General features: G+C 35.6%; 4 protein-coding genes and 1 long non-coding RNA gene across 8 annotated transcripts; 1 reads left to right on the plus strand and 4 right to left on the minus strand.

The window, feature by feature from the left end:
• The first annotated feature begins 2,246 nt into the window (after nt 1-2,246).
• On the plus strand, nt 2,247-3,403 carry LOC140791555 (transcription factor MYB2-like). The gene is made up of 2 exons (XM_073142188.1): nt 2,247-2,650; nt 2,739-3,403. Exons 1-2 carry the CDS (start codon nt 2,391-2,393, stop codon nt 3,238-3,240), a joined length of 762 nt encoding a protein of 253 aa, XP_072998289.1. The 5' UTR covers nt 2,247-2,390; the 3' UTR covers nt 3,241-3,403.
• Nucleotides 3,404-7,480: 4,077 nt separating this feature from the next.
• Nucleotides 7,481-11,089, minus strand: LOC140791064 (gibberellin 2-beta-dioxygenase 2-like). Its single transcript, XM_073141443.1, has 3 exons — nt 10,544-11,089; nt 8,076-8,427; nt 7,481-7,983 (listed from the first exon to the last, which is right to left on the minus strand). The coding sequence occupies exons 1-3, from the start codon at nt 10,930-10,932 to the stop codon at nt 7,687-7,689; spliced, it is 1,038 nt and encodes a 345-aa protein (XP_072997544.1). The 5' UTR covers nt 10,933-11,089; the 3' UTR covers nt 7,481-7,686.
• A 4,406-nt stretch (nt 11,090-15,495) lies between these two features.
• LOC140791035 (uncharacterized) lies at nt 15,496-16,578 on the minus strand. Of its 2 annotated transcripts, XR_012109512.1 has the most exons (3): nt 16,395-16,578; nt 16,157-16,216; nt 15,496-16,057 (listed from the first exon to the last, which is right to left on the minus strand). It is a non-coding gene; the product is annotated as an uncharacterized lncRNA (long non-coding RNA). The 2 variants fall into 2 exon arrangements; XR_012109511.1 differs by lacking the exon at nt 16,395-16,578 and having other exon boundaries at nt 16,157-16,344.
• A 2,032-nt stretch (nt 16,579-18,610) lies between these two features.
• On the minus strand, nt 18,611-20,119 carry LOC140791180 (pentatricopeptide repeat-containing protein At5g66520-like). The gene has a single exon (XM_073141594.1). The coding sequence runs from the start codon at nt 20,117-20,119 to the stop codon at nt 18,611-18,613; it is 1,509 nt and encodes a 502-aa protein (XP_072997695.1).
• A 246-nt stretch (nt 20,120-20,365) lies between these two features.
• On the minus strand, nt 20,366-24,355 carry LOC140790825 (pentatricopeptide repeat-containing protein At5g66520-like). Of its 3 annotated transcripts, none has more exons than XM_073141109.1 (4): nt 21,682-24,355; nt 21,518-21,589; nt 21,032-21,239; nt 20,366-20,738 (listed from the first exon to the last, which is right to left on the minus strand). In XM_073141109.1, the coding sequence occupies exon 1, from the start codon at nt 24,253-24,255 to the stop codon at nt 21,865-21,867; it is 2,391 nt and encodes a 796-aa protein (XP_072997210.1). In that variant the 5' UTR covers nt 24,256-24,355; the 3' UTR covers nt 20,366-20,738; nt 21,032-21,239; nt 21,518-21,589; nt 21,682-21,864. The 3 variants fall into 3 exon arrangements, with proteins under 3 accessions (XP_072997210.1, XP_072997209.1, XP_072997211.1); XM_073141108.1 differs by having other exon boundaries at nt 21,019-21,239; XM_073141110.1 differs by lacking the exon at nt 20,366-20,738 and having other exon boundaries at nt 21,182-21,286.
• Nucleotides 24,356-24,397: the final 42 nt, after the last annotated feature.

The following is a 24,397-nucleotide window of genomic DNA, read 5'->3' on the forward strand; positions in this document are numbered from 1 at the left end:
CTTCTTTTTCTTCTTCTTTTCTTTTGCTTTTCTTGACTCTTGCCAGAGGTTCTAATTGATTGGAATTGGTTAGGAGTGGAGGAAGATGACTTAGAATTAAGTTTGGTTAAGATGTGATGTGCATTGCAAATCTGACAATCATAATCATGCCCGCTCTTATGTATTTGATCTGGGGAGTGATCGAATCGATCACAACTGTTGTATACCATCAACATATTCGATCCTACTACACCACCGTTTTGTTCACGCACATCTGACGCTTCGTATTTTCTAATACCTTTGATATTAAAAAGAAAAAGCCTTTTAACATTTGATCCTCTTTTAAGTTATAGCTCTCTCCTCCTCCTTTAGTGTAGTAATTCACAAACAGTAATATTTGACGAATTGAGACAAGTAAGAAAATTAGCGTGCAAAGCGTGATCTCCTCCTAGTTAATTAGGAAGGGGCATCACTAATCAAACATCACTTTACCTCATTTTATTATTTTATTTTCTATTCTCTATTCGTATATCAAAACCCCGACCATAAATTCATTGAAGTGAAGTAAACCTAAGCACAGTTGACCAATACTAGAGGAGATCTTGGATTCTGGTTAAATAACAAAGGAATCAGGGCCTACTTCTGATTCATCCAGCTCTGTGTTGAAGAAGAGCTCTGTCTTTCTTGTAGCCCTACTCAGATGACCATTCGCATAATTATAGATGCAATGTATGCAAACCAATAGGTAACATTCATATCAAAGTTTTACTGAATTTGTCACAAGAAATAGCTTGGAACTTTGTGAATTTTGTGATGTCGAATTATGAATCACATGTGGATACTTGTTTTGGGTCAACACACGCTTCCACCTCACTCCAATTGTTTGATACTTGAGGTCTTCCAATTAACAAAGAGAGATAAAGAAAAAGTATAAATATTTTCCACATGCAAAATAACATTCTCTCTCTCTCTGTTTTTTTTTTTTTGCATTTCGCTTATATATACATAATTTGATTCTTACTTAGGGTTTCTAATAGCTATCAATTCGTTAAACTATGGCGTCGACTCTAATGATATTGTGTTTAGATCGTAAGGAGCAATTCATATTGTTGCGAGCATTTCTAAATTCGAATTCCAACGACACTGAATTAGTCGGATCACGTAAATAGCTTCTTCCACCATCACAAGTAGACAAATAAAGCCATGCAATGAGAGGAGCAAGTGGCTCCCTTTGGCCATTCTTGGCGTCAACGAGCATCCAAAAAACTATTGTTGTTGACATTGGAGGTAAAAGGATATATCAAATTGTCCAAACCCTAGTTCTCTATGGCAATTGGTAAAGACCAAGTGAGAAGGGGATAATATGCAAATAGTTATTAGAGAAAAATGAAAACATGTGGACTTAAAGTGCAATGTCGTGACAAAGAACATCTAGATCTTGTTGAAATCACCCACAAAAATCCAATTGTTTCAAGTTCATATCCTATTCCAAAATACCTCTAAAAAGAAAAAAAAAATTCCAACTCCTTACTTGCGTGGAAATTGACTGATAAATATATCTCTCAATCTCTCGCCTCTACGACTTATAATTCTATAATTACAAAAAGTATTTTATAAATTATATCTTATATTTTACCTATTTTATGATTCGCACTCCATTTTTGATGATTTTGTAATCCGATATTTATTTTTTCTCTATAATTCTCGTTTAACACTCTGACGTTATTTTGACTAACTGATGTCGACTAAATTATTAAAATATCATCACTACTATTTTTCCTCCTCTTTGCCCCTGCTCTAAAGAAGGCACGAGTAATTTAGATATTTATAAATTATTTTATATATTATAATAAAATATTTTATTGCTGGTATGGTTTAAATTATTGGACACTGTTAAATGAAAAAAAAGTATGACTCAAGTTACAAAAACCTTAAAGACTGTAAATTATAAAATAGATAAAATATAGAGTGTGATTTATAAAATTTCCTAAAAAGATGTAGTGATATTACAATACCCATGAGAATGATTGAAATGAACTTCGGCTATTCCCGTACCTAACCAACTCTTGTATAATTTTTCCTGGGTACAAAAATTATACAAGATTAAACCCTGTGAGCAAGAGAAGTCCAATTAAGTGAGAGAGAGAGAGAGATATGACAAAAGAAATGCGAAAGGGAAACCAAAGAGAGACCAGTCAAACGTCAAACCCCTTCTCACGCTGTTTTGCTTTAATTATCTTAATCTAAATTCCATTGCGGCTGCCTTTCACTCCTCTTTCTCTCTCTCTCTCTCTCTCTGTGTCTATAAAAACCCATCCCCCTCTCTGCCGCTCTTTGTCATCACCATCATCCATCCCAATCCTCCTCTTACTCCTCCTCTTCTCACCATCATCGTCTTCTACAAATTAAGGATGGCTCATGGATTTGATCAGGAGATGGACTTGCGAAGAGGTCCTTGGACGGTCGACGAAGATCTCTTACTCATGAACTTTATTGCCGCTAATGGCGAGGGCCGATGGAATTCTCTAGCCCGATGCGCAGGTCTCAGAAGAACCGGCAAGAGCTGCAGGCTCAGGTGGCTCAACTACCTCCGCCCGGACGTCCGCCGGGGTAACATCACCCCCGAGGAGCAGCTCCTCATCCTCGAGCTCCACTCCCGGTGGGGCAACCGGTGAGCAATCTTCTTTAAAAAAAATACCCCTCCACTTCTGCCATATTTACTATTTAGTCCTCTTCTAACGTTGTACCGAATTTGGCAGGTGGTCGAAGATAGCGCAGCACTTGCCGGGGAGGACGGATAACGAAATAAAGAATTACTGGAGGACGAGAGTGCAGAAACACGCGAAGCACCTCAAATGCGACGTGAATAGCAAGCAGTTCAAGGACCTCATGAGGTACCTCTGGATGCCTCGCCTCATGGAGAGGATCCAGGCGGCCAACTCCGGCAGCTCGACGGCTTCCATCTACGAGGAACCCGACGTCCCGACGCCAGCCACGTGTCGGGGGAGCGAGTCCGGGCAGGTCGACCCGAGCCCGGACATCTCCAGCGTGTTCTCCTCACCTCCCGTCTCCGACGGCGGCGTGCAGCAGGGTGGTGACGGTATGGGCGTTGACGTGATCCAGGCCGCTCATCAGTGGAGCGGCGGATGTGCCGAGTCACTTCCGAGTCCGGGAGGTTACTGTAACCTGGGGTTACCGGACTTGGATTTCGGAGACTGGGGAGAGAATTTATGGAGTATAGAGGATACTTGGTTACTGTAATTAGTACAATAAATCAAACCAAAAAAAAAAAAAAGAGAGAGAGAGGAAGAAATCGTAGAAGTATTTAACACTTACCTGTTGGGTTTTTTTTTGTTAATCTTTTTTTAATTATTATTATGTAATCCTAATTGAATTGGTTAAAGGGATTCATATTTTATAAGAATTGTGCCAATGACTTAATAATAATAGAGAGGGTGATATCTAATGCTAATAATCATATTGATATATTTTAAAAAAAAAAGGTAGAACTGAAAGGATATTTTGTTCTTATGTTTGTCATGTCTTGGCCCTACGCGGAATCTTTCTCATATAACCAAGAGTTATCCTTACAATTAAGTGGGTCATCGAGATAGATTTAAATCTAATTATGCCACTAAACCATAGCATGCGTGTGGTATTGGAGGTATAATTAATTTGAAATTAACCAGTCCATGGATATCATTAAATTTAGAAAGAACACGTTTTAGTTAATGTACTATAAGATTAGTTTGGATATATATATATATATATATATATATATGTATAGAATAATAAGTACAGCCCCCAATTGGGATCCATTGGATTCACACGTGGAGACACGCAATTAGCCAGTGGAGGTCTCTTTCCAATTTACTGTTGTTCATAATTGGGTGCATCTAAGATGCTCTAAATTATTCATCCAAGTCGCCACTTGGAGGAAAGGGGCATTAGCCCACATCACCATTGCTTGTGTTTCTACTAGTTGGTAAATTAATCTATAAGGTTAGTTAATAAATACATTAATAGTTTAACTCTTCTCTATGTTCTAAAAGGAGGAGAATATTAAAAAAGAAAAGAAAAGAAATATTCCTTAAAAATTTGATATCTTTTTGAGTTAATTACACCACTCTACTCTCTCGACTATCTAATATTTTTATTTTTCTTACAAAAATTAAATCAACAATTAATGAAATAGATATTTCTAAGATAAATCGAGCAAACAACTAATGGATATTAGCCTAACAATTTAAGTGTTTGAGTTGAGTTGGATTCTAAAGTTCGTATCAAATTGTGTTTCAACCAGGACTTTTCGTCTCACTGATGATTTTCTGATGTATATGATATAGAACATTAAGATGTTAATTTTTTTTTTCAAATTTTTTGATCTTATCCTCTTGAGTCAAAAACCTGGCAAGACTTCTCTTTAGCACGCATTGTGATCATTGATATCATTTTCTACATGTTAATAGTCAATATTTTGGGTCGGTGAATTGGGGAAGTTCCAAAAAGGGGATTAATTAATCATCTATGCACGGAACTAATTAAGGCCACTTTCCACAACCCAAGCCTACTCTTTACCCAAATATTTTACGCATTAGATAAGACTGGGGATAAATATTTTATATTCTAAATCATGAGAAATTAATTGCTTATTAAAATATAGCTGCTATTGTTCTCATACAGCAAGCAATTTAATTGGCCCACTTCCTAATGATTAGGTTTGCCTTCTTTTGAGCAAACATGAGAAAAAAAAAGTAGGAATCAATGGAAAAATTATTGTTAATTTATTATGTTCAACTAGTGGTTCACTTGGTCGGATTGTTTATTAATTTTTTTTAATAATATATAAGTAGATTTAAATAATTTTAAAAATAAATAAAATATCTATAAAAGTAGTATAATTGGACGTATATCCGTCAAAACAAATATTATTTATAAAATACCTTCGTGATTATTTTCACGTTAAGTTAAGTAATATAAAAAGATAAAAATACTATTAACTAAGAGAAATAATTAAAAATAAGAATAAGGATATCTTTATCTTTTTTTTATATTTAAACTATTTAAATTTTAATGATAGCTTATTCCAAGTAATATTTACGCAAAACATTCGAATTTGAAAAGTTATACCTGAAAAAAAAATTTATATTTGAGAGATATAAATATAAATACGAACTTTAAATAGACATACAATCAAATATAAGACTTTTCAAAGGTATATATACAAAATAAAAACTAATTTAAAAATAATAGATACGTTATAAACTAAATATTTTTAAAATTTTAGGGCTAAAATATTATTATGATATAAAATAGAATACTTATATAATTTTGTAAATATAGTTGATCCATAAATTCAAAGACAAAGGCATCAATAATATGAATAATATTTCTATAAAAATAATTTAATATTTGGTTATAAATTTAAAGTAATATTTTTTAATTTAAAATATAGAAATTTTTAACCGGAAATGTTGGATAAAAAAATGAGTAAATATATATATATAAAACCCTGCTTTATAATGTAATTGTCTTTTATATTCTATATTTTTATTTTTTTGTAAAACGAGCTCTATGATTTAGTGAATATATACAAAAAATAATAATATTTTATTAAATATAAATATTTTATTTCTAAAATAACTAAAATATTCTTATTTATTAAATGACTAAAATATTCTTTGTATGACTTGATTGAAGATATTTTTATAATATTTTAGTATAGTTAATTTAACTAACTGATCTAAAGTCGGAGTATTTTTTTTTTAAATATTTCTCAAATCAAACATTAATTTATAAATAATAAAAATATAATGTATAAATTATAATTTTATTAAAGGACAGGGTACTATATGCAAATTTCCCCGTAAAAAATGAGCTGGCGAGCACGAAGCGGAGGACGCGGAGGACTCGGCTTTCCGCCACGTTGCCCGTTAATGGCGTGGGTCCCACCAAGAGAAGGCCTTCAAAGTCTCCGGTCTTCGCGTCGCCCACGGATTCTTAGTCAACAGGACGAGGTTGACCCTCGTGCGGCATTTTGCGATGACCACACCGTCCCATGCATGCATCCATTTTCTCTATACATTAGCTAAGAAGGGTATTAAAAAGAAGAAGAAAAAAGAGCTTCTTTACAGTTGAAGGATTAAAAATTAAAAGTAGCTCAGTAGGAAAATCACTATTCAAAGTAGACCCATAACCTAGAATTTTATCCTAATTAGTGAGTTAATCAGCAACGTAATTAACCTTCCTATGTATCTATCTTAGTAACTTTATAATTTTACAAATTATGAGTCGAAGTAATTATGCCATCTGAAATAGAATCCACTGCCCAAGAGGTCTGATTGGTTTCGTTCACTATGTTACGTTGACTAGCAAAAGAGAGTCTAACTTAGCCAAAACATTATTGATGCCTTTGTCTTTGAGGCTAAGATGAGCTTCCCTCTCATTGCCATAGCTTCAACAATCAAGGCAGAGCTATAAGTACCACAATAGATCCTTGCAAGGAAATGGGCCACATTAGTATGTTGTCCTAAATTCACTCTAGTTAGAAAATGAGTTGTTCGTGTTAGCCTTATATCACCCAGGTGGCGGTGACGGTGACGGTGGCGGTGGTTCCCAATGGATAGGTTGATCGATGGAGTTAGGTTTTGTATTACTGACATAGAGGTTTGTAAAATATTCATTAATTAAATTAAGGGCAAGATTTTCAAATTTGCCAAAGGATAACAGTAATGAGAGCTCACAGCCAAGCTTTCGACTAATCAATCAGGCCCTCTCTTATATGCAATCATAAACCATTAACCTAATCATCCTAGAAGCATAGGTTAAATTGAGAATAAGTTTCAGCAACAATAGAGCAACTCATGTATATATATATATATATATATATATATATATATAAGGTCACCAAAAGGCCAATGGAGCTAAGATACGATCTAATTTATGGGAGCAAAATTTCATAAAAATAAATCTTGTTTTGGACAGCATATTTAAAGTCTAGATATGTTTCCAACCATCTCAAACAATCTCAAAATTAATAGGCTTTAGAAGGATGTAACTTCCAAATCCAAGTATAATATTAAGGATCCTATCAATCCAACCCTACCTCTGCATCTTTGTGCCCACCTTCCTAAATATCCTGAACCTAATCAATTAAAATTTGATTCATGGGCTTCTCTTGTGGAGGATCTTAATTATCTTTCAATCTTGCCCTCGTGCACAATATAAATGGTTATTAAACTTTATGGTGTCGTTTTCCCTCGAGTTATATATTTGTTGGATAAAACATTATTACTTCAATCAAGTAGATCTACTCTAATCAATGTTTTATCCTAACATAAACATCCTTACTTTCTAAACTACCTTATCAAGTTGCAAACCGACTTGAATTACAATAGTTTTCTCTATCCTTTACAACTTATTTTTGCTACTAATGGTCAAAGAGATTGATGTGAATATATGAACATAGTATAATACTAGTACAAGTACATCTTAAAGCATTCCGTTTTCATTTCACTTTTCATTACATATATTTTTATCATATTGGGCCTAAATGCTTTATGGGCCTTAGCTCAACATATCCACACCCAAAACTTGGGGAAATTAATTATCAGCTACAAATAGGCAAAATTTAGATGAAAACCTTGTTCAATAATTCCTCATCTACACATTTGATTTTTTTAACAAAAAAATTAAGCCAAAATTTAATTAATTAACTTTCTCAATTGAGGTGGAGTACTCAAACATCCTCTTTGTGGGATCCGAATCCGTTTGGAATCGATCGAGCCGGTTGTGTCCGAGGCTAAGAGTGTACATGGCCTTCTTGTAGTCACCCCAAGTGAAGGATTTGTATCTCTTGGGCTCTTTGCTTGTGATCATCTCAGAGAGTGGAGAGATCCATGCACCAAGTGGTGGTGCACCGAAGTACACCATGGAGAGCCTTGGCATATAGGAAGAAGCCATTGCCCTGTGCCTCACACTCAATACCCTCCCATTTGTCATAACCTTCAATTATAGTAACATTATCCAATTATAGTATTAGAACTAACAGCTTAAACTTTTAGAATAAATAGCATGAAAGTGTTCAGAGAACTAACCTGGAGAGCATCGCCCACGTTGACGAAGAAGGAATCGGGATCTGGCGGGACTGGGACCCATGCCCCGAAGGGCCCTAGTATTTGAAAGCCTTCAACATCGTTGGATTTGAGTATGGTGATGATCTGAGGGTCAGTGTGCTCTCCAAACCCTATCCTGCTGCTGTTCTTATAGTTGTCCTCTTTGCTGTTATAAGGGAGGTAGTGGTTTAGTCTTAGTAGGGAGTCACTCTCCCTATCTCTTATTAGTTTACTAAAGACCTCAGTGTTATTAAGGCCAAGTCCTTCTGCCAATAACTCCAATATCTCACATGCAAGACTCTTCACAGCATCCACATACTCATTCATCACAGAGCTGCATGTTTGAAAAGGAGGGGAAAAAACAAAGAGTTAAAATGGAGGGAAGAGAAATGATTTTATTTCATTAAAGTGATAGGTTTTCTCACCCACTTGATAGAGCTTGTGGGTTTCAGATTTCTAACCTCAGTGATATTTACATAGCAAAAATCACTATTTACATGATATTCTCAAAGTGATAAGGATGCCATTAACAGGAGTTAAAATTGAGACAGTGCAAGGGATAGCCCAATGGTGTATTTGTTACTTGCGTTTATTATCATTAACACTATATCATATGGATATTTATTATTCTAGTACTACATTTTAACTTTTATTATCTCAAATTAAACATCCTGTCGTCAGTCCACTTAATTAATAAGTACTATATAATAAAGTAATTCAACTTGTATAACAACCATAATATCCCTTTGTAAGTTGACTTATTTCGATTCACCTCTTGGTAGGACGAGGATATAAATTTTATAAATATATATATAACATGAATGTCTTAGTTAGGTATTATACTCTTTTTACCCTCAAAAGTTTTAAAAAAAAAATCTTTATTCAACTCAATAGGTTTTCAAGACAATAATAAAAACAAAATATATAGTGACTTTTTTTTGTAAATATTTCTTTGTTTTTCTTTTTGTTTTCTAAGTACCTATTACTATCAATGTGAAAGGGTGATTCTAGTAAAGTTTAATTGTACGCTTATATATAAGGACATTGAAAGCCATTCCTATTAATGATTGATTGGTACGTGTTCTCTTTCTCCTAACAAGGTGATGATATATATATATAATTAACCAATTGATGATGACCTAATTGGACCTTCTCATGCAAGTTGGGCTCATTGAAAGAGATGCATAATTTCTAGATGTTACATCATGCGACTTAGAGAAAGGTATATATAAATATAAATATCAAACATTAATTATTAGTTGGATCCATCACTAGTTGACCTTTCAATAGTTGCATTAATTTGATCACTCTCGCCAACCAATCCTACTTTCGTCAAAGAGTATCACTGTCTCATGATACATGCATATAAAAGAAATCAAGTTTAGTTAGATTATATATTACGTATAACATCGAATCAAAGAGCCAGCAATTGCTTAGCTATATTGGATTTATCATTCAAGTTGTCAATTTATATATATCTTTTACCAATATTCAATTTATGGATTCATCAATGATATTCATCTCTTATATGATCTAGTTATTGTAATATGATCTCAAACTATTATCTGGCAGGTCTGGATTATATGTTAGTATATCCCAATGTATTCAATTATATCTAAAAATTAAAATATTATCTAACTAATTGATTCGGATGAATTGGTCCACATCAAAATCCTTCTTTATATAAAATATCTACTCCTTTCATTCGATTAGTCTTGGTTGCTTCTTTCTTATATCTAGATACAGTGATTTTACTTCTAAACTTAGACATACTTCATAGTTTTTTTTTTTTCTCTTTTTCTTTCATCCGTTAAGATCTTAGTACGGCTATAGACCAAACGAGTGATTGATTGATGGCTCTCATCACCATTCTTTACTGCTACTCATCACCAAATTATTTTCACGACCTATCACCAATAACCATCTTCATCAAAAAATCATTCATCAACAACAACAAAAGAAGAAGAGAAAATTGAAATATTATTGGTTAGATTTCTCTTATCACTCCATTCATAAGTACCACATTTAAACTGACACAATCTCATAATAATAATAAACTAGTGTGACATGATAATAAATTGGCATTTATAAAATGGTTGTAGCCTTGTAGGATTATTCCAAGTCAAAAGAGAGGTTGCAAGTAGCCTTTCTATTTTAAAGTCCAACCCCCATACAAAATGGTAGACGATGCTCGCCCTTTGACATGCAAAAGTACGCCTGTAGCTTTCCTCCTAACAACCCTAACTTTGACAACGAATATTTTAACTAACGAGAAGGAGAGAAGAAGAAAAAAAAAGAAGAAGAAAAAAACCAACAACAACAACAACAACAATATTATTCTTTCTTTTATTTGCAAAAAAGAAAATTCTATTTGTTTTCGTGATCAGTTTGTTATATGATCGAATGAATGAGTGATTCTGAACGAGCAACGAAGAATGGATAGGAGTTACCTGAACTCATGGGGGTAATTCGTTGATATAGCACAAGCTCTCTTAGCCATGCATGAGGCATTTGTAGGTAGGAGAAGGTATTCAACATCTCCAGTGTCTCCTCTGAGCCCAATAGACTTGCTTCCATACCCTAATGGATTCGCAGGTCCCGCAAGCTTCTTCTCAGACGAAGGCAAGGAGAAGAACTCCATTGAAGTGGCCTCCATCCTCGCCGGGACGTCGAGGGGCACGCCATGGTTGATCACCTTGAAGAATCCAAGCTCCTCACAAGACCTAACTATGAGATCTTTCACAAGAGTTCTCTCTTCCAAGAGGTCTACTACTGGGATGGCAACAGAAGGAACGCAATCGGTTCGAGGATTTGGACTAGTATTGGAAGCAGCCACCATTGCTAGGTAATGGTGAAGGTTTTTTCTCTAATTGTAAGAATCTTTTTAGGGTTGGAAGGAGGAAGAAGGCTTTGTTTGGATAGCTAGAGATGGGTTGGAAGAGCGGGCTTCTGTATATATTACTAGTTTTGCTCTATTGCCTTTTCTTCTTCTTTTTTTTCCCTTGCTATTCTTGCATAATTGCCTTGAAAGGTTCAAAATATTATAAATGTCACCAAATTATTAAGCTGGTTCAAAAATATTATAATTAAAACAAAACTTAGATCATTAAAAGACTATTTTGCCCTTAAATTGCTTACAATTATTCGAATATATCTAATATGTCGTATAGCGTGACATGATATTACTATGAATCAAACCGAATCAAGAGGATAAACTATAAATTATCCAATCTAATATTATAGTAGAAGAATAGAAAATCTTATCTTTTATGAGAAAAAACAAGTCACCAATATTTTATATTGTAAGTATTAAAAAAAGAAGGGTATTGTAGCCACTTATATATCATAATGTTAGGAATACTATATGAATATTATATTTCATTAAAAAACTAACCGTAATGATAATTTTGAAAACGTTGAAATCAACTATGATATTAAAAAAAGTTAATGGCAATTATGTTTAAGAAAACCCCTTCAATTTTTACATAAAATGGCATGATTGCCAACCTAGTAATATATTTTAAGAATCGTATGAAACTCTAAGTGGTCGAAAGAAAATGTGTCAATTTATTTATATAACTAAAATGGATCCCATAACATAATATTTATAAAAAAGTTGATAGCTATTCAAAAGAAAGAAAAAATTGTTTTTATTTCAGCAACTAGTAGAAATGGCTGACTAGTACCTACAGCATACTGTTACTAATTCGACAAATATTTATTGCATATTTGTTAGCTTTCGTTTTCTTCAAAGCTGTCATATTGCATGAGGAGATTCCTAAATCACCTCCTACTCATAATAAAAGGAGGAAAAGTCCAAGTCATATAAGGTTTGATATGCATTTTTTTCCCCCATTCACATGTGATTGGACGTAGTAATAAACTTAAAGAGATGCAAAGATTGGAAAGTAATATTGTCAAGCTAAACTTTACTATTTTATTTACGTAGAAAACAAGAATTAACTGCGCTCTAAAACCATAATAAAAGTAAGACGAGGTGATAATGTTTTTCTTTACATAGCAACCAAATAAAATCTTCTCTATTAAACGAATGTTTTAGGGTTAGGTTTCAGTGTGGTTGGTTGTTAGATATGCATTTCAATGCATTTATCGTGAGCATATAATGACCCTGGTTGTATTTGAAATTAATATCGAAGAGTATAAATGCGTGATTATGGTTACTGTATGCTTGTGATTGATGTGTTGATATATATATATATATATATCCAATGATATATTTGGATTGACTCATCGAAGGCTACGTTACATGTGATAATTAAGTTGCTACCTATGATTCATAACTCTGCTGCCCTACAACAAACCACTCTTGTCTTTCGTCTATAAACAAACATGAATCCACATAGAGAGCATAGGCCATGACTCATGAAACAACGCTATAATCATGTTGATGGGCCAGAAGCCATGCATAGTTTATTGCCACTTGGTTTAGGCCCATAAGGATACTATTTTTAGAATACTTGACTTGAGGAACAAAACCATGTTGTACTTAAAAGAATCTTATCACTTCCTTATGGAGAAATAATTAATACACAATTTATACATTAGTTAGCTTCTTATATATTATAATGGGTGATGTAGGGGCAAAGCAAATTAAGAGTAGTTAAGTAGAGACTAATTGGTATTATGCTCCTCCATTTGACCAACAATAAACTTTGTTTGAGGCGATGCCTGTTTTGTGGCATGGAATTAGTCAAACAAAGTTGTGAGTTTTTTTTATTCCTTTGGTTGAAAAATAGTGATATTCTAAGGCATTGAGATGAGAAATATGGAGGTTAGATGAATATATATATATATATATAACTTATCCAAACTAGAGATATAATAAAATAAGGAAATTTTATTAAAAAATGGCTTATCTTTAATTAATATTCAAGTAAATTTCTTAAATTAAGATAAAAATGACCTTAATACTCTTGAGTAAGTTTCTTAGATTAAGATAAAGAACTAGAGGCATTTATCATTCGATTTTCTTAACAATTAGTTACGATATAGACGAGTTAAAATAAATATAAATAAAAAATAATCTTAATATCCTCGATTAAGTTTATCTTAGATTAAGATGAAAATAAGTAAATAAAGTCAAATGAGAGGTATTTTAAGTATTATATAATAATAAAAATATTCCCAATTCTATGTTAGAGTAAAATTAATTAGGGTGTTTTAAATAAAATATATGGGTTGAATAATAAATACCTATATAATAAAATGTGAACGATAATAAAGATAAAAATGTGTCGCTTTAGATAAATTTTTAAAAAAATAAATAATAATTTAATTAGACTATACCATGTTTGAACTTATAAATTTTAGCTCTCAAAATTAAAGAGTCAGTAGAAAAATAAAACCCTTCAAAATTTTCGACTACATCAAGAAAATTTATAATTGAAGAATTGTTATCGGATTCTCCATTCAACGATGTCTTCCTCAATACTAATAGTTCAATTCACTTTTTTAGTTGACAATATATTACTCATAATTCTTATTTATTAGAATAGAGATCCTTCTTCACCAAATCAATCTGTCACATTCTGAGTTGCTTGTCAATATGCTCAATGGACTCTTTCAACCTTCTCGACTAGCGGATTATCTTGTTGATGATATCATTAATTTAATCCATAATTTTAAGAATTATAAAATTACTCGTATATTTTGTAATTAAAGTTAATCATGCTATTGATTGGGCCTGCAAAACAAAGAATAAATCTCAGAATTTTTTTTTCTTTTAAATTTACTTATTTTTGGTCTTCCACACTAATGAAATATTTTGTACTCATAAAAATTAATCTATAAAAGGTTCTATGTTTTTAAAATTAAAGTAAAATAAAAGATGGGTTTAATAACTAGCAAGGGAAACTTATTCTTTACACCCTATTTTTGCTTTAATTATTATTATTTTATAATATAGATATTTATCGTTGGACTCCTTTAATAGGTAACCATAATATAGATAGCTATTGACTGACTACATAATATTCTATTATTTAAAAAAATATATGTAAAGTTTAACTCGTCAGATAAAATAAAAGAGAATAAAATTCTCATAAATTTTACCATCTCCATCGTAGGATTTGAAGGAGATGATATAGTCTTCAAATGGTTGCAGTAACCTGAATGCAGTCATTTAAAACTCTGAGGCAGGCAGAAGGGAGAAGGGAGAAGGGAGAAGGGAGAAGGGAAGCATTAAAAAGCTATAGAAACCGAATCCAAATCCAAAATCCAAAATCCAAATCCAAATCAAAATCAACTGAAACAACCATTCAAGCTGCAGCAGAGAAGCTTGACAGGAGACAGAGGAAGGTGGTGGACATCATCATAAATGCATGACATAAAGCAAACGTGTTCTAAAAAGCTTAGTATAAATAATAATAACAATGGGTAGGTAGACAAGCAGAACAAAGGAACAAATCTAAAGAGTAGAAGACACACAAATGCATGGCAATCATAAAAGTAGCCTTTAAGTCATACTCCCACCCATATGTGGGCATTAAATGGGCCATGGCAACTCTTAACTGGAGGAGTTTTATCTTCTCCTGCTTTATTTGATGTTTTTCAAAGATTGATACTAGATATCTAGGGTGTAGTGTACTAAAACCTATACAGATTAATTAATGGGGGGGATAAACGGTGATAGTTGTACTTTTTCTATTCTCTCCTGCTCGATGGTGATAGAGGAATAGAGATTGATTGTATTATCTAAATTAAAGATCTAGATATGATCATTAAAAACAGTGTTCTTTTTCCATATTATTTTGTAGTACATCTTGATGTGTGTGTGATTTTAAAGATCTTTTTCACTATATATCTTTCTTTTATATATGTTTCGGCCCAATCACTAACACAAATTATTTGTGTTTACCTTTCTAATTGAGAGGTTAGGAGTTAGAAGAACAGAAGTGTCGGCAACATAAGTTAGCTCAATCATGTAAAAGGAGTGACTTAATTGTCTAAACTAATATCCGAAAGATTATAGACCTAAATATTATTGCACCATACCAAATCATATTAGAAAAAGAAATAGGAAAGAGGTTGCTATTCACAGAGAACTCGCCATCTAGTTATACAAGGATATATAGACAATTCTTCCTCTCATTATTAAGTTTTTGAGTTTTCTATCATTCTAATAGGAAAAGGGATATTATATATATATATATATATATGGTTATGAGGAAGAAATGAGTTATGTAAGTAAGGACAAGGGGGGAGGCAAATTGCAGACAATGATATATTGTTATCACATCCAAGGTGAAGGTACATAAAACTTTTGCATTGCAGCTTATAACCAAAAAGAACAAATTACTACAGGACAATTTCCAACCATGATACTATGGGTCACGAGAAGAATATTTCACTGTCATATCATCCATCAACATACAAAAACAAATGAAATGCATGGCCCGCAAGGCTCATTTTGCTTTATTGGCATTCTTTGATGAAGCGAAAAGTTTACATCCCAAATTATAATAAGAAAAATAAGAGAATCTCAAATGAAGAACTGATCTTATTATTTCGGGTGGATGGTACTCATAGAAATAGCTCAGAAGGGATAGATAGAAGCTGGGAACAAGAGTTAGGATGAAGAACTCGGTGAGCAAGATTTAGAGAGAGAGTTTAGTTGAGAAAAGTGACGAGAATGATCACCGATAAATAGGGTCTTACAAGGTCAAGAAAAGGTCTTACAAGGTCAAGAAGACTCTCATGGAGATCAGAAGGAATAGAAAGTACTAGAGTGCGAAAAAAAGATAAGATGACGGTTGAGGAGAAAGCTCAATTAGGATAGCACCGTGTCAAGACTAGCAAGAAAAGACATGAGCTATTACTCGAGTAGGTGACTTTCTACCATGGAAGATGATGAACTCCTCTTGATCATTGGCCCAAGTTCTTGCAAAGCTTGCAGCAGTCGCGAATCCATTCAGCATGGTTGATTCTCCAAAACTAACAGGAAGCTGAGAATAAAAAGAGGGAGAGAGAGAGAGAGGGAGTGAAAGATGAGCAATAGCATAAAGTTACCAAACTATTCCTGCTTCCAAAAGTATAACACTTACCATGTGTGTATTGCACCTTGGATAGAGGAGATGAAGTTTCTTAACATCTTCCATCCCGGCCTGCAAGAGAGAAGAGAAGACAAAAGATAGGAAGAAACACAAGGTATAAGATAAAATGCAATCCACCCCATCCACACAATAAATCTCATCCCCATGCCATGAACCCTATCTCAGCTCAGGTATAAGATGTATATAACAAAACCCACTTCAAATATAAGCTATATAAAGCAATGATCACCTGATAAGAGAGAGAGAGAGAGAGAGAGAGAGAGAGAGAGGAAAGGAAAAGGAGCCTTATGATGGATGCTTGTGATATAGGGAGGAGAGAAGAGGACAGATGGGTTGCAGAAGAGCCTAAAGATATGAAGTCAGAAGCATCAGAGGAGGAAATCTTTTGAGATATAGGAAGAGGGGGGGAGTTCAGAGGAGTGGGGGGTGTCTAACACTTACAACATATAGTAGTATTAAAGGGGTATGAAATTGTTTGGAATAGTGGTCCATTTCTAGGGTTAGGATTAGGGTTTCAGGGATACGGGGGTTTGCCGCATTCCGGGTGCCAGGTGCCAGGTGCCAGGTGCCAAACTAGGGGAGAATGTTTAAACTTCGTAGTCTTCATGGGTGGAGCAAATTCCTGCAAACGCGTCTTTAGAGGATCGCTCCGCTTAGTGGCTGTTCGCTGTTTGAGACGCTGACTTCTGCTTACACGCGTACTTTAGCAGCTGCCGCAAAGCAATACACGAGGTAAAATGCATTTTACCCCCTACTTTGAGCTAAAATGATCACTTTGACCTTCTGAGTATTACTACTCCTTTCATAAAGTGATTTTTGTTCAAATAAATATGCATAGACATCGTTAAGTTGGACAAAAACTTAATAGTTACAACTAATTCAACACTTAAAAGTGCACATAAATATAAATGATATAATAAAACAAAGTATAACAAGGTAAAATTATTTTCATCCTAGATATATAGACAGTAAAATACATTTAATTTTTTTTTTAGCTATTTGTAACTTTAAATTTGCCACATTACACAGATAATGTTGGGATTCATCACTCTGTGTATGATTCGGTCTCGCCAAACTTCAAAAGAGAATAAATTTATCACATTAAATTTAAAAGTATTTGTAAAGTGTTCGTGGGCGTCGTGTTATTCTTAATTAAAAGAGCTCTCTAAACAGGGTCAAGCGTTAAGCACAACGACTCGTGGTTCCCGTTCATAAACGTATATATATATATATATATTATATTATATATTATATATTATATATTATATATTATATATTATATAGAGAGAGAGAGAGAGAGAGAGGTGGGCATGCAGCAGAGTTGAGCACGAAAAGTATTGGGAATAGAAAGGAAATATGCATGAGAGAGGAAGAGAGAAAAGAAACGAGGTCTTCAAGAAGAGACTGGTCAAATCTGGGACTGGGCCCACCTCGATCCCACACTTAGCTGACGTGGAAGATTACGTGGCAGAAGGACCTATTGGTGGACCTCTTAGTCCTTGCCTCCTCCTTGGTGGGTCGTAGCAAATATATTTTTTTTCCTTTTTTTTTTGGGTGCAAAGTACCTGAAAATTAAGGAAAAGGAGATATTTATAAAGTAAAAGTAATTAAATTATAGGATTTAGTATTGGAATATATTTAAGTACCAAATGGGGAGGAGTCCTAAGGGCTTCTTCAAATTTAAGCAACTTTTAGAACAAGAGACAAAATGCCATAAAAACTGAGATTGATTACAGGGCCGTATCACTGCATGCATGCCTTCATATTGCACAAATTTTATTTGTTCAATAAAAAATAATAATAATAATAATAATAATTCACAGCTCCTCCTTGTTCTTGGTGCAATTTCTCACTTCCCAAAGAATGGATGGATCCCTCTGCATAACATTTATGCCCATTTTGGAGCTTTCCTTTACTCTCAAACATACAGTGATGGAGACCTTTCATAAGACACAACACCAAACTCCTTAATTATCCATCCTACTCTTTTATCTTATCCCAAAATTGCCCCTCTTCTTTTCTTTTAATTTATTTATTTTTCCTGAGAATATGCTGTACTGAGGGTAAAATAGTACAATTAACTTGATAATAAGAGTATTAGGTATCATTAATCTATATATTTGGTTATTTTATTCATCAAGAAACGGAAAAGACAATGACACGAGTACCCTTCAAAATATTATGCCATTAAAATAGTGATTGTATGATGACCAAAAAGGCCCATTAGGTATTCTAGCAAAAAGCCCAATCATTTCTGTCAGCAATGCTCCATTGCGTTCACACATCAACTGTTCAACGAAATGCCCCTCCGAGATGTCGTCGCCTAGCTACGACCAGTAGCGCAACAATTGCCACCGCCGGCATGAGGCGAAGTCTTATTTACATTTCCACAGCTTCATCTCTACGTCTCCAATGGAGCTATACCCAGCTCTATTGGAAACTGTACTAGAGTAGCAGAGTGCTTTCTTGCTGAAAGGAGTTGGCCACAGAGCTATACCCAGCTGCCTTTCTGATATCCATTTCTCTCATCATTTTCCTCAGGCCAATTACATCAACCCAACGGCTTTCATTTGCATAAGTATCAGATAAGAATAGGTACCCACATATATCATAAGGTGCCATCTTGATAATTTTTGCTGCCATTAACTCTCCCAAGTCTCTACACCCATGAGCTTTGCATGCAACAGCCAATGCACCCCATATGCCAATATCAGGTCTCATGGGCATTGAACTAATAAGGTCCATGGCCTCTGAGATCCTCCCTGCCCTCCCATAAAGATCAACCATGCATCCATAATGTTCTATTGTTGGAACAATCTTATAAAATTTGCTCATTTCTGCGAATAACTTGATGCCGTCTTCTACTAGCCCTGAATGACTACATGCATGGAGGACGCTGAGAAAAGTTGTGCCATTCGGGTTAATGTCATCGTCATGCTGCATCATTTCAAGCAAGGTTATAGCTTTATCTCCTTGGCCATTTATGGCCATCCCATGTATAAGGCAATTCCATGAAGCCACAGTCCTGACATGCATCGCTGAGAACACCGCCATAGCCATATCAATTGCACCGCTCTTTGCATACATATCAACAAGGCTTGTCCCAAGAGTGATATTAAGCACTGATCCCCTCACCGCAACGTATGCGTGCACCGCTCGGCCAACGGTCACATCCCCTAGCTCGGCGCAAGCAGAAAGGACACTAACCAGCGTCGCATTATTTGGTTCGAGATCCAAACTCCTCATCTCTTTGAACAACCTCAATCCATTACCCACCTCTCCATGATTAACACACGCATCAATCACTGCACCCCACGAGACATCGCTTCTCACAGGGATTTCCTCAAACGATCTAAGTGCATCCGTGAGAGCCCCACAGTCCCCATGCATGTGCAATAAAGACGTGCCGGAGTGGAGTTTTGTGTCTAACCCATGCTTTTTGAGGTGGGCATGGACTTGCCTACCCTCCCATAAAGCTATCCCACGAGAGCAGCAGTCGAGTAAGAAGCAAAAGGTGTACTCATTAGGACTAAGGCCACGGTTAAGCAATTCTTGATACAAAGAGAGTGACTTGAGTGGGTGGCAACTCAAAGAGAAGGCCTTAATGACTAAGTTGTAAGAGAAGACATCTGGGTTTTGGATTTGAGAGAAGATTAGTTGGCCAAGAGGAAGATTTGGAGGGTTCAAGGTGTCAGTGCAGCATTTTAGCAAACGGCTGGCGGCAAAGACATTGTTGAATAGACCAGAAGTGGTGATTTGGGCATGGATTTGATTGAACTGGGATAGGTTTGGGCAGGACTCCAGTTTGGAGAGGATGGGATGGTTTAGGTTAAGTGGTGCTGCAGCAATGGATTGGGTCGGTGGGTGGTGGATGTTGGAGGTTTGGATTAGAAGGGGGTGGATGTTGAGTTGGGAGATGGCCTTGAAGTGAATTCTATGTACTGCTGTGGTCATGTCTTGAGACAAAGGAAGCAAGTGATGCAAGTAGTCAGAAAATAACTTTTAATTGGTATTTCAAAAGAAAGTCTCTTCAAAGCAGTGAAAGTATGTTCGCATAATTTGAAGAGAGTAAGGAGAGGTGGGTGGTAGTTGCTAATCTTACATCAAATATAAGAAATGCCAAATTACTAACTAATAAATCCCTTTGTTTGACCAGTTAGGTTCCTGTCACAAAATAGTTAACATTTTAATTGCCCACCATTAAATAGAAGATCAATATCTGCTCACATTAATATTCGTATTGTTTACAAGGGAATATGCACTGAAGCATGAGCACAGCAAACATCAACCCTCATCACTACACAGGCCTCTAGATATTGGAAATGATGTTCATATTGCCCAAAAGTATGCCTGCAATCTTTCATATGATAACAGACCATCATTCTAGAAAGAAATTGTCTGGATTCTGGAAAGTAGTTTCAGTAGCCGTATAATCAATCAATCACCTAAACCAAAATTCCTGCAAAGATCAGGATCACATTCGCCGATGGTAAAGCATTGATATTGCCTACTTCTGCATTGGTTCTTGGTACAATAGCATCTCCTAAACTGGTTTTTGCAGCCCTTGGAGCACCTAGAAAATTGTAAATCCAAAATCGTAAGTGGAATAGCTGCCACAGTTTATGTCAGCATTGATATAACTTATATTAATTAATAAGTGCCTTCAAGATCTCTTTCCAGAATAATTTGCTGATGATTTACATAAACCTAAAAACAAGGCTTACAAAAACTGAAAGAATGAAAATATTGAGAGTAGTTGTTACTTCATACTAAAGTGATATGAGAAGAATAAAATTAATGCATACAAACTGCTGCAGGTTCGTAAGTCGGTGAATGGATGGTATAGTGCATACCTACAGTACTTACTTGCAACAAGTTCCATTTTTCAAACAAGATCACTCTTTCCTGCGCATCATCTGGCGTCCACAGAGTATACTGCTTACAGCATTGTCCTTTCCGTCAGCAATTCTTTTTAAAATAGTTGGACGACCAGCAGATTTCCACGTATATTTAAGCTTTTGTGTTTTAATCTCCCATGGAAAATTTGTGTTTTTATGAGCATGTCTTGCACCTCCTGCAAGGCATGAACAAGTAGTTACTTATGGGCATGTCTTGCGCTTCCTACAAGGCATGAACAAGTAGTTACTTATGGGCATGTCTTGTGCCTCCTACAAGGCATGAATATGGGCATGTCTTGTGTCTACCAGAAGACAGAATCTAAGAGCATAGAACATTATTTTGCACTTTCAAGAATATTACATGTTTCAACATGTAATTGGTAGATTTTATCAAGCAAAACAAGCAGAGGACAAACATAAACCTAAATCACTGATTTATGTTTAAGAGCTATACCTTAAGGTATCATTAATCACTGAATGGTATCCTTCTTTCATTGAGATCAGAAACATATGGCCACTTTTCACTCTGCAAATGAAAAAAAAAAATCTCTCATTAAATCAATCAACAATTACTTTTTATTAATTTATAAACAAGTCTTCAATAACAATATGACTCACTAGCATGACTAAATTCTGAGAACATTCATGGAAGTGGCATTCAGAAACCTGCAAGTGCCAATTGGTATTTTGTGAAGGCACCATACTTGTAAATCAAAGAACTTAAACAGGACATAGATTCCTTGATTCCACTTGGTCTTGAAATTTCTGAAATTTTGAGCTCTATTTGCTCACTGACATGGATTACCAATACTCTCGACATGAGCATATACCTTGCCTGAAGTGGTGAAAGCGTTGACGATCCCTCACAATAATTTCTCGCTGAAAAGATCTAGATATTATCTTTGCTGCAGCATGGCAATCACCACATATCCGCAAATTTTTCATTATCCTGATAGGAGCAGGTGGGTTTATACTGATAAGCCCAAAAGCAATAGCAAGCTTCTCACTATGTCTATAAAGAGTAGTTTCCTTCTCTTCTTCTTCAATGTCAAATGCAACATCTGCAGTGTCTGGTTGATAGCCTTCCATCTTCAATTTCCTGGTCATCTCACCCAACATTTTATCAATCTCTTTAATCTGAGGATGAGTTCTGTCACCTGCGAGGAATTCATGGACAATGCCATCAGATTCTATCAAGCTAGAACCTGGTACCTTTGCAACACCTCGTTGCTTCATCAGGGCCCTGAGCTCCATGACATTGTCCCACATCCCCTTTGAAGCATATATATTTGATAACAGCACATGAAAGCCATCATGCTGGGGTTCAAGCTCAATGAGCCTTTTCCCCACCCTCTCTCCTATCTCAGTTGCACCATGTTTCTTGCAAGCACCAAGCAAAGCACCCCAAGTAGCTACGTCAGGAGAAAAGGGCATGCTCTCAATGAGATCCTCAGCCTCTCTAAGCAAGCCTGCACGACCAAGGAGATCAACCATGCATCCATAGTGCTTATTGTTTGGTATGATTTTGTACTTTTGCTGCATCGATAGAAAATTATAGCGTCCCTCGTCTACTAAGCCAGCATGTCGGCAAGCTCCCAGAACTCCCACAAAAGTTATCTCATTTGGAACTACTCCACATCTCTCCATCTCTAAGAATTTCTTTAGAGATTCCTCTACAAGCCCATTCATAGCCAATCCCAAAATGACAGCATTCCATGTAGAAGTTCCCCTTTCTACCATCATGTTAAAAACCTCCAGTGCTGTTTCTGTGCACCCAAATTTCATGTACATGTCTATAAGAGTAGTTCCAAGAAAGACATCGATGTTAAATCCATGCTTTCTAATATATGTATGAACCCATTTCCCTTGTTCTAGAGCAGACAAATGAGTGCAAGCTGAAATAACACTCACCAGGGTAGTCTCATCAGGCTTAACTGCTCTAATTTGCATCTCATTAAATAGTTCCAGAGTTTCCAAGAACCAATCATGCTGTGCATAGCCAGAAATCATGGTGCTCCAAGAGACAACATCCTTATTCGGCATTGCGTCAAACATTATCTTGGCCTCTTCTACGAGCCCAAACCTTAGGTAGCCAGCAATCATAGAGTTCCATGATACCTGGTCCAAATAAACACTTGAATCAAAGAGCCTACGTGCAGCTTCAACGTTTCCACAACTTGTGTACATATGAATTAAAGCATTCTGCAGATTTATACAGGACTGAAGGCCAATTCTAACAATTAACCCATGCATCAGTTCTCCTTGTCTAACCACTTCCGATTGAGCACAAGCAGAGAGAACACTGATCATCAAGACTTCATCCACCAGCTTTTCTTTCCCACTCATCTTACAAAACATCTCCAAAGCCTCAACAAACATATCATTCTGCTCATAACAAGAAATCATCGCAGTCCATGTGACAAGATCCCTGTGAAGCATTTCATCAAACAAATTCCGTGCCTCAATAACCTGACCACATTTAGCAAATAAAGCAATCATGGAGTTTGCTGCAATCGTGTTCTGTTCCGGCATCTGCCTGAAAATTTTCACCGCCTCCTTTACATCGCCAGATTGTACGTACGCTGCCAGAATCGAATTCCATGAAACAGAATCCAACACAGAGCTCTCATCAAAACAATGCCTTGCGTCCCCCAAGTTCCCACAAACCGAATACATATTGATCAATGTGTTCACCACATAGACGTCCGAATCAAAACCCAATTTTGAAATATGAGTATGAATCTGCTTTCCTTCGATCGCCGACAGCCGTGCAGAGCAAGCCTGGAACAAAATCGGATACGTATAATTATCCCCAACTGAATCACTTCTCAACATAGATTTGTACAAAGGAAGGCAACAATGCGGGCAATTCCGATCCACGTGGGCCCTCATTATGGAATTCCAGATGAACCCATTTGGATTCTCGATCTGGTGGAAGAGACGAAGAGAGTAATCGAGGTGGAAGAAGGTAGAATTGGTGGCGAAAGAAAGGAGGCGGCTTGCGGCGAAGGTGTCCTTGATGAGGCCGGAGCTGGTCATTTGGGCGTGGATTTGGAGGAAATTTTCGGGATTTTGGCATTTTTGGAGGTGGAATTCGAGGATGGAGAGGGTTATGGAGGGATTGATGCTTGGGTTTCGATTAATGGCGGATTTGATCGGTGAGCAGTAACGGACACTCCTCGCCAGGCTCATAGATGTGGTACGCGATCTATTCTTCGCATGATTAGAGAAAGACAGGACAAGAGAAGCGAAGCGAGAGTTGAGAGAGAGGAAATTAAAGTTTTACCCGCTATCCCAGATACAAACGCATTCATACCCATCAAATTGTAGTTAA

The sequence above is a fragment of the Typha latifolia genome, chromosome 6 (genome assembly GCF_019914945.1).
Source record: "Typha latifolia isolate L0001 chromosome 6, TyphaL0001v2, whole genome shotgun sequence".
Classification (NCBI taxonomy): Eukaryota; Viridiplantae; Streptophyta; class Magnoliopsida; order Poales; family Typhaceae; genus Typha; species Typha latifolia.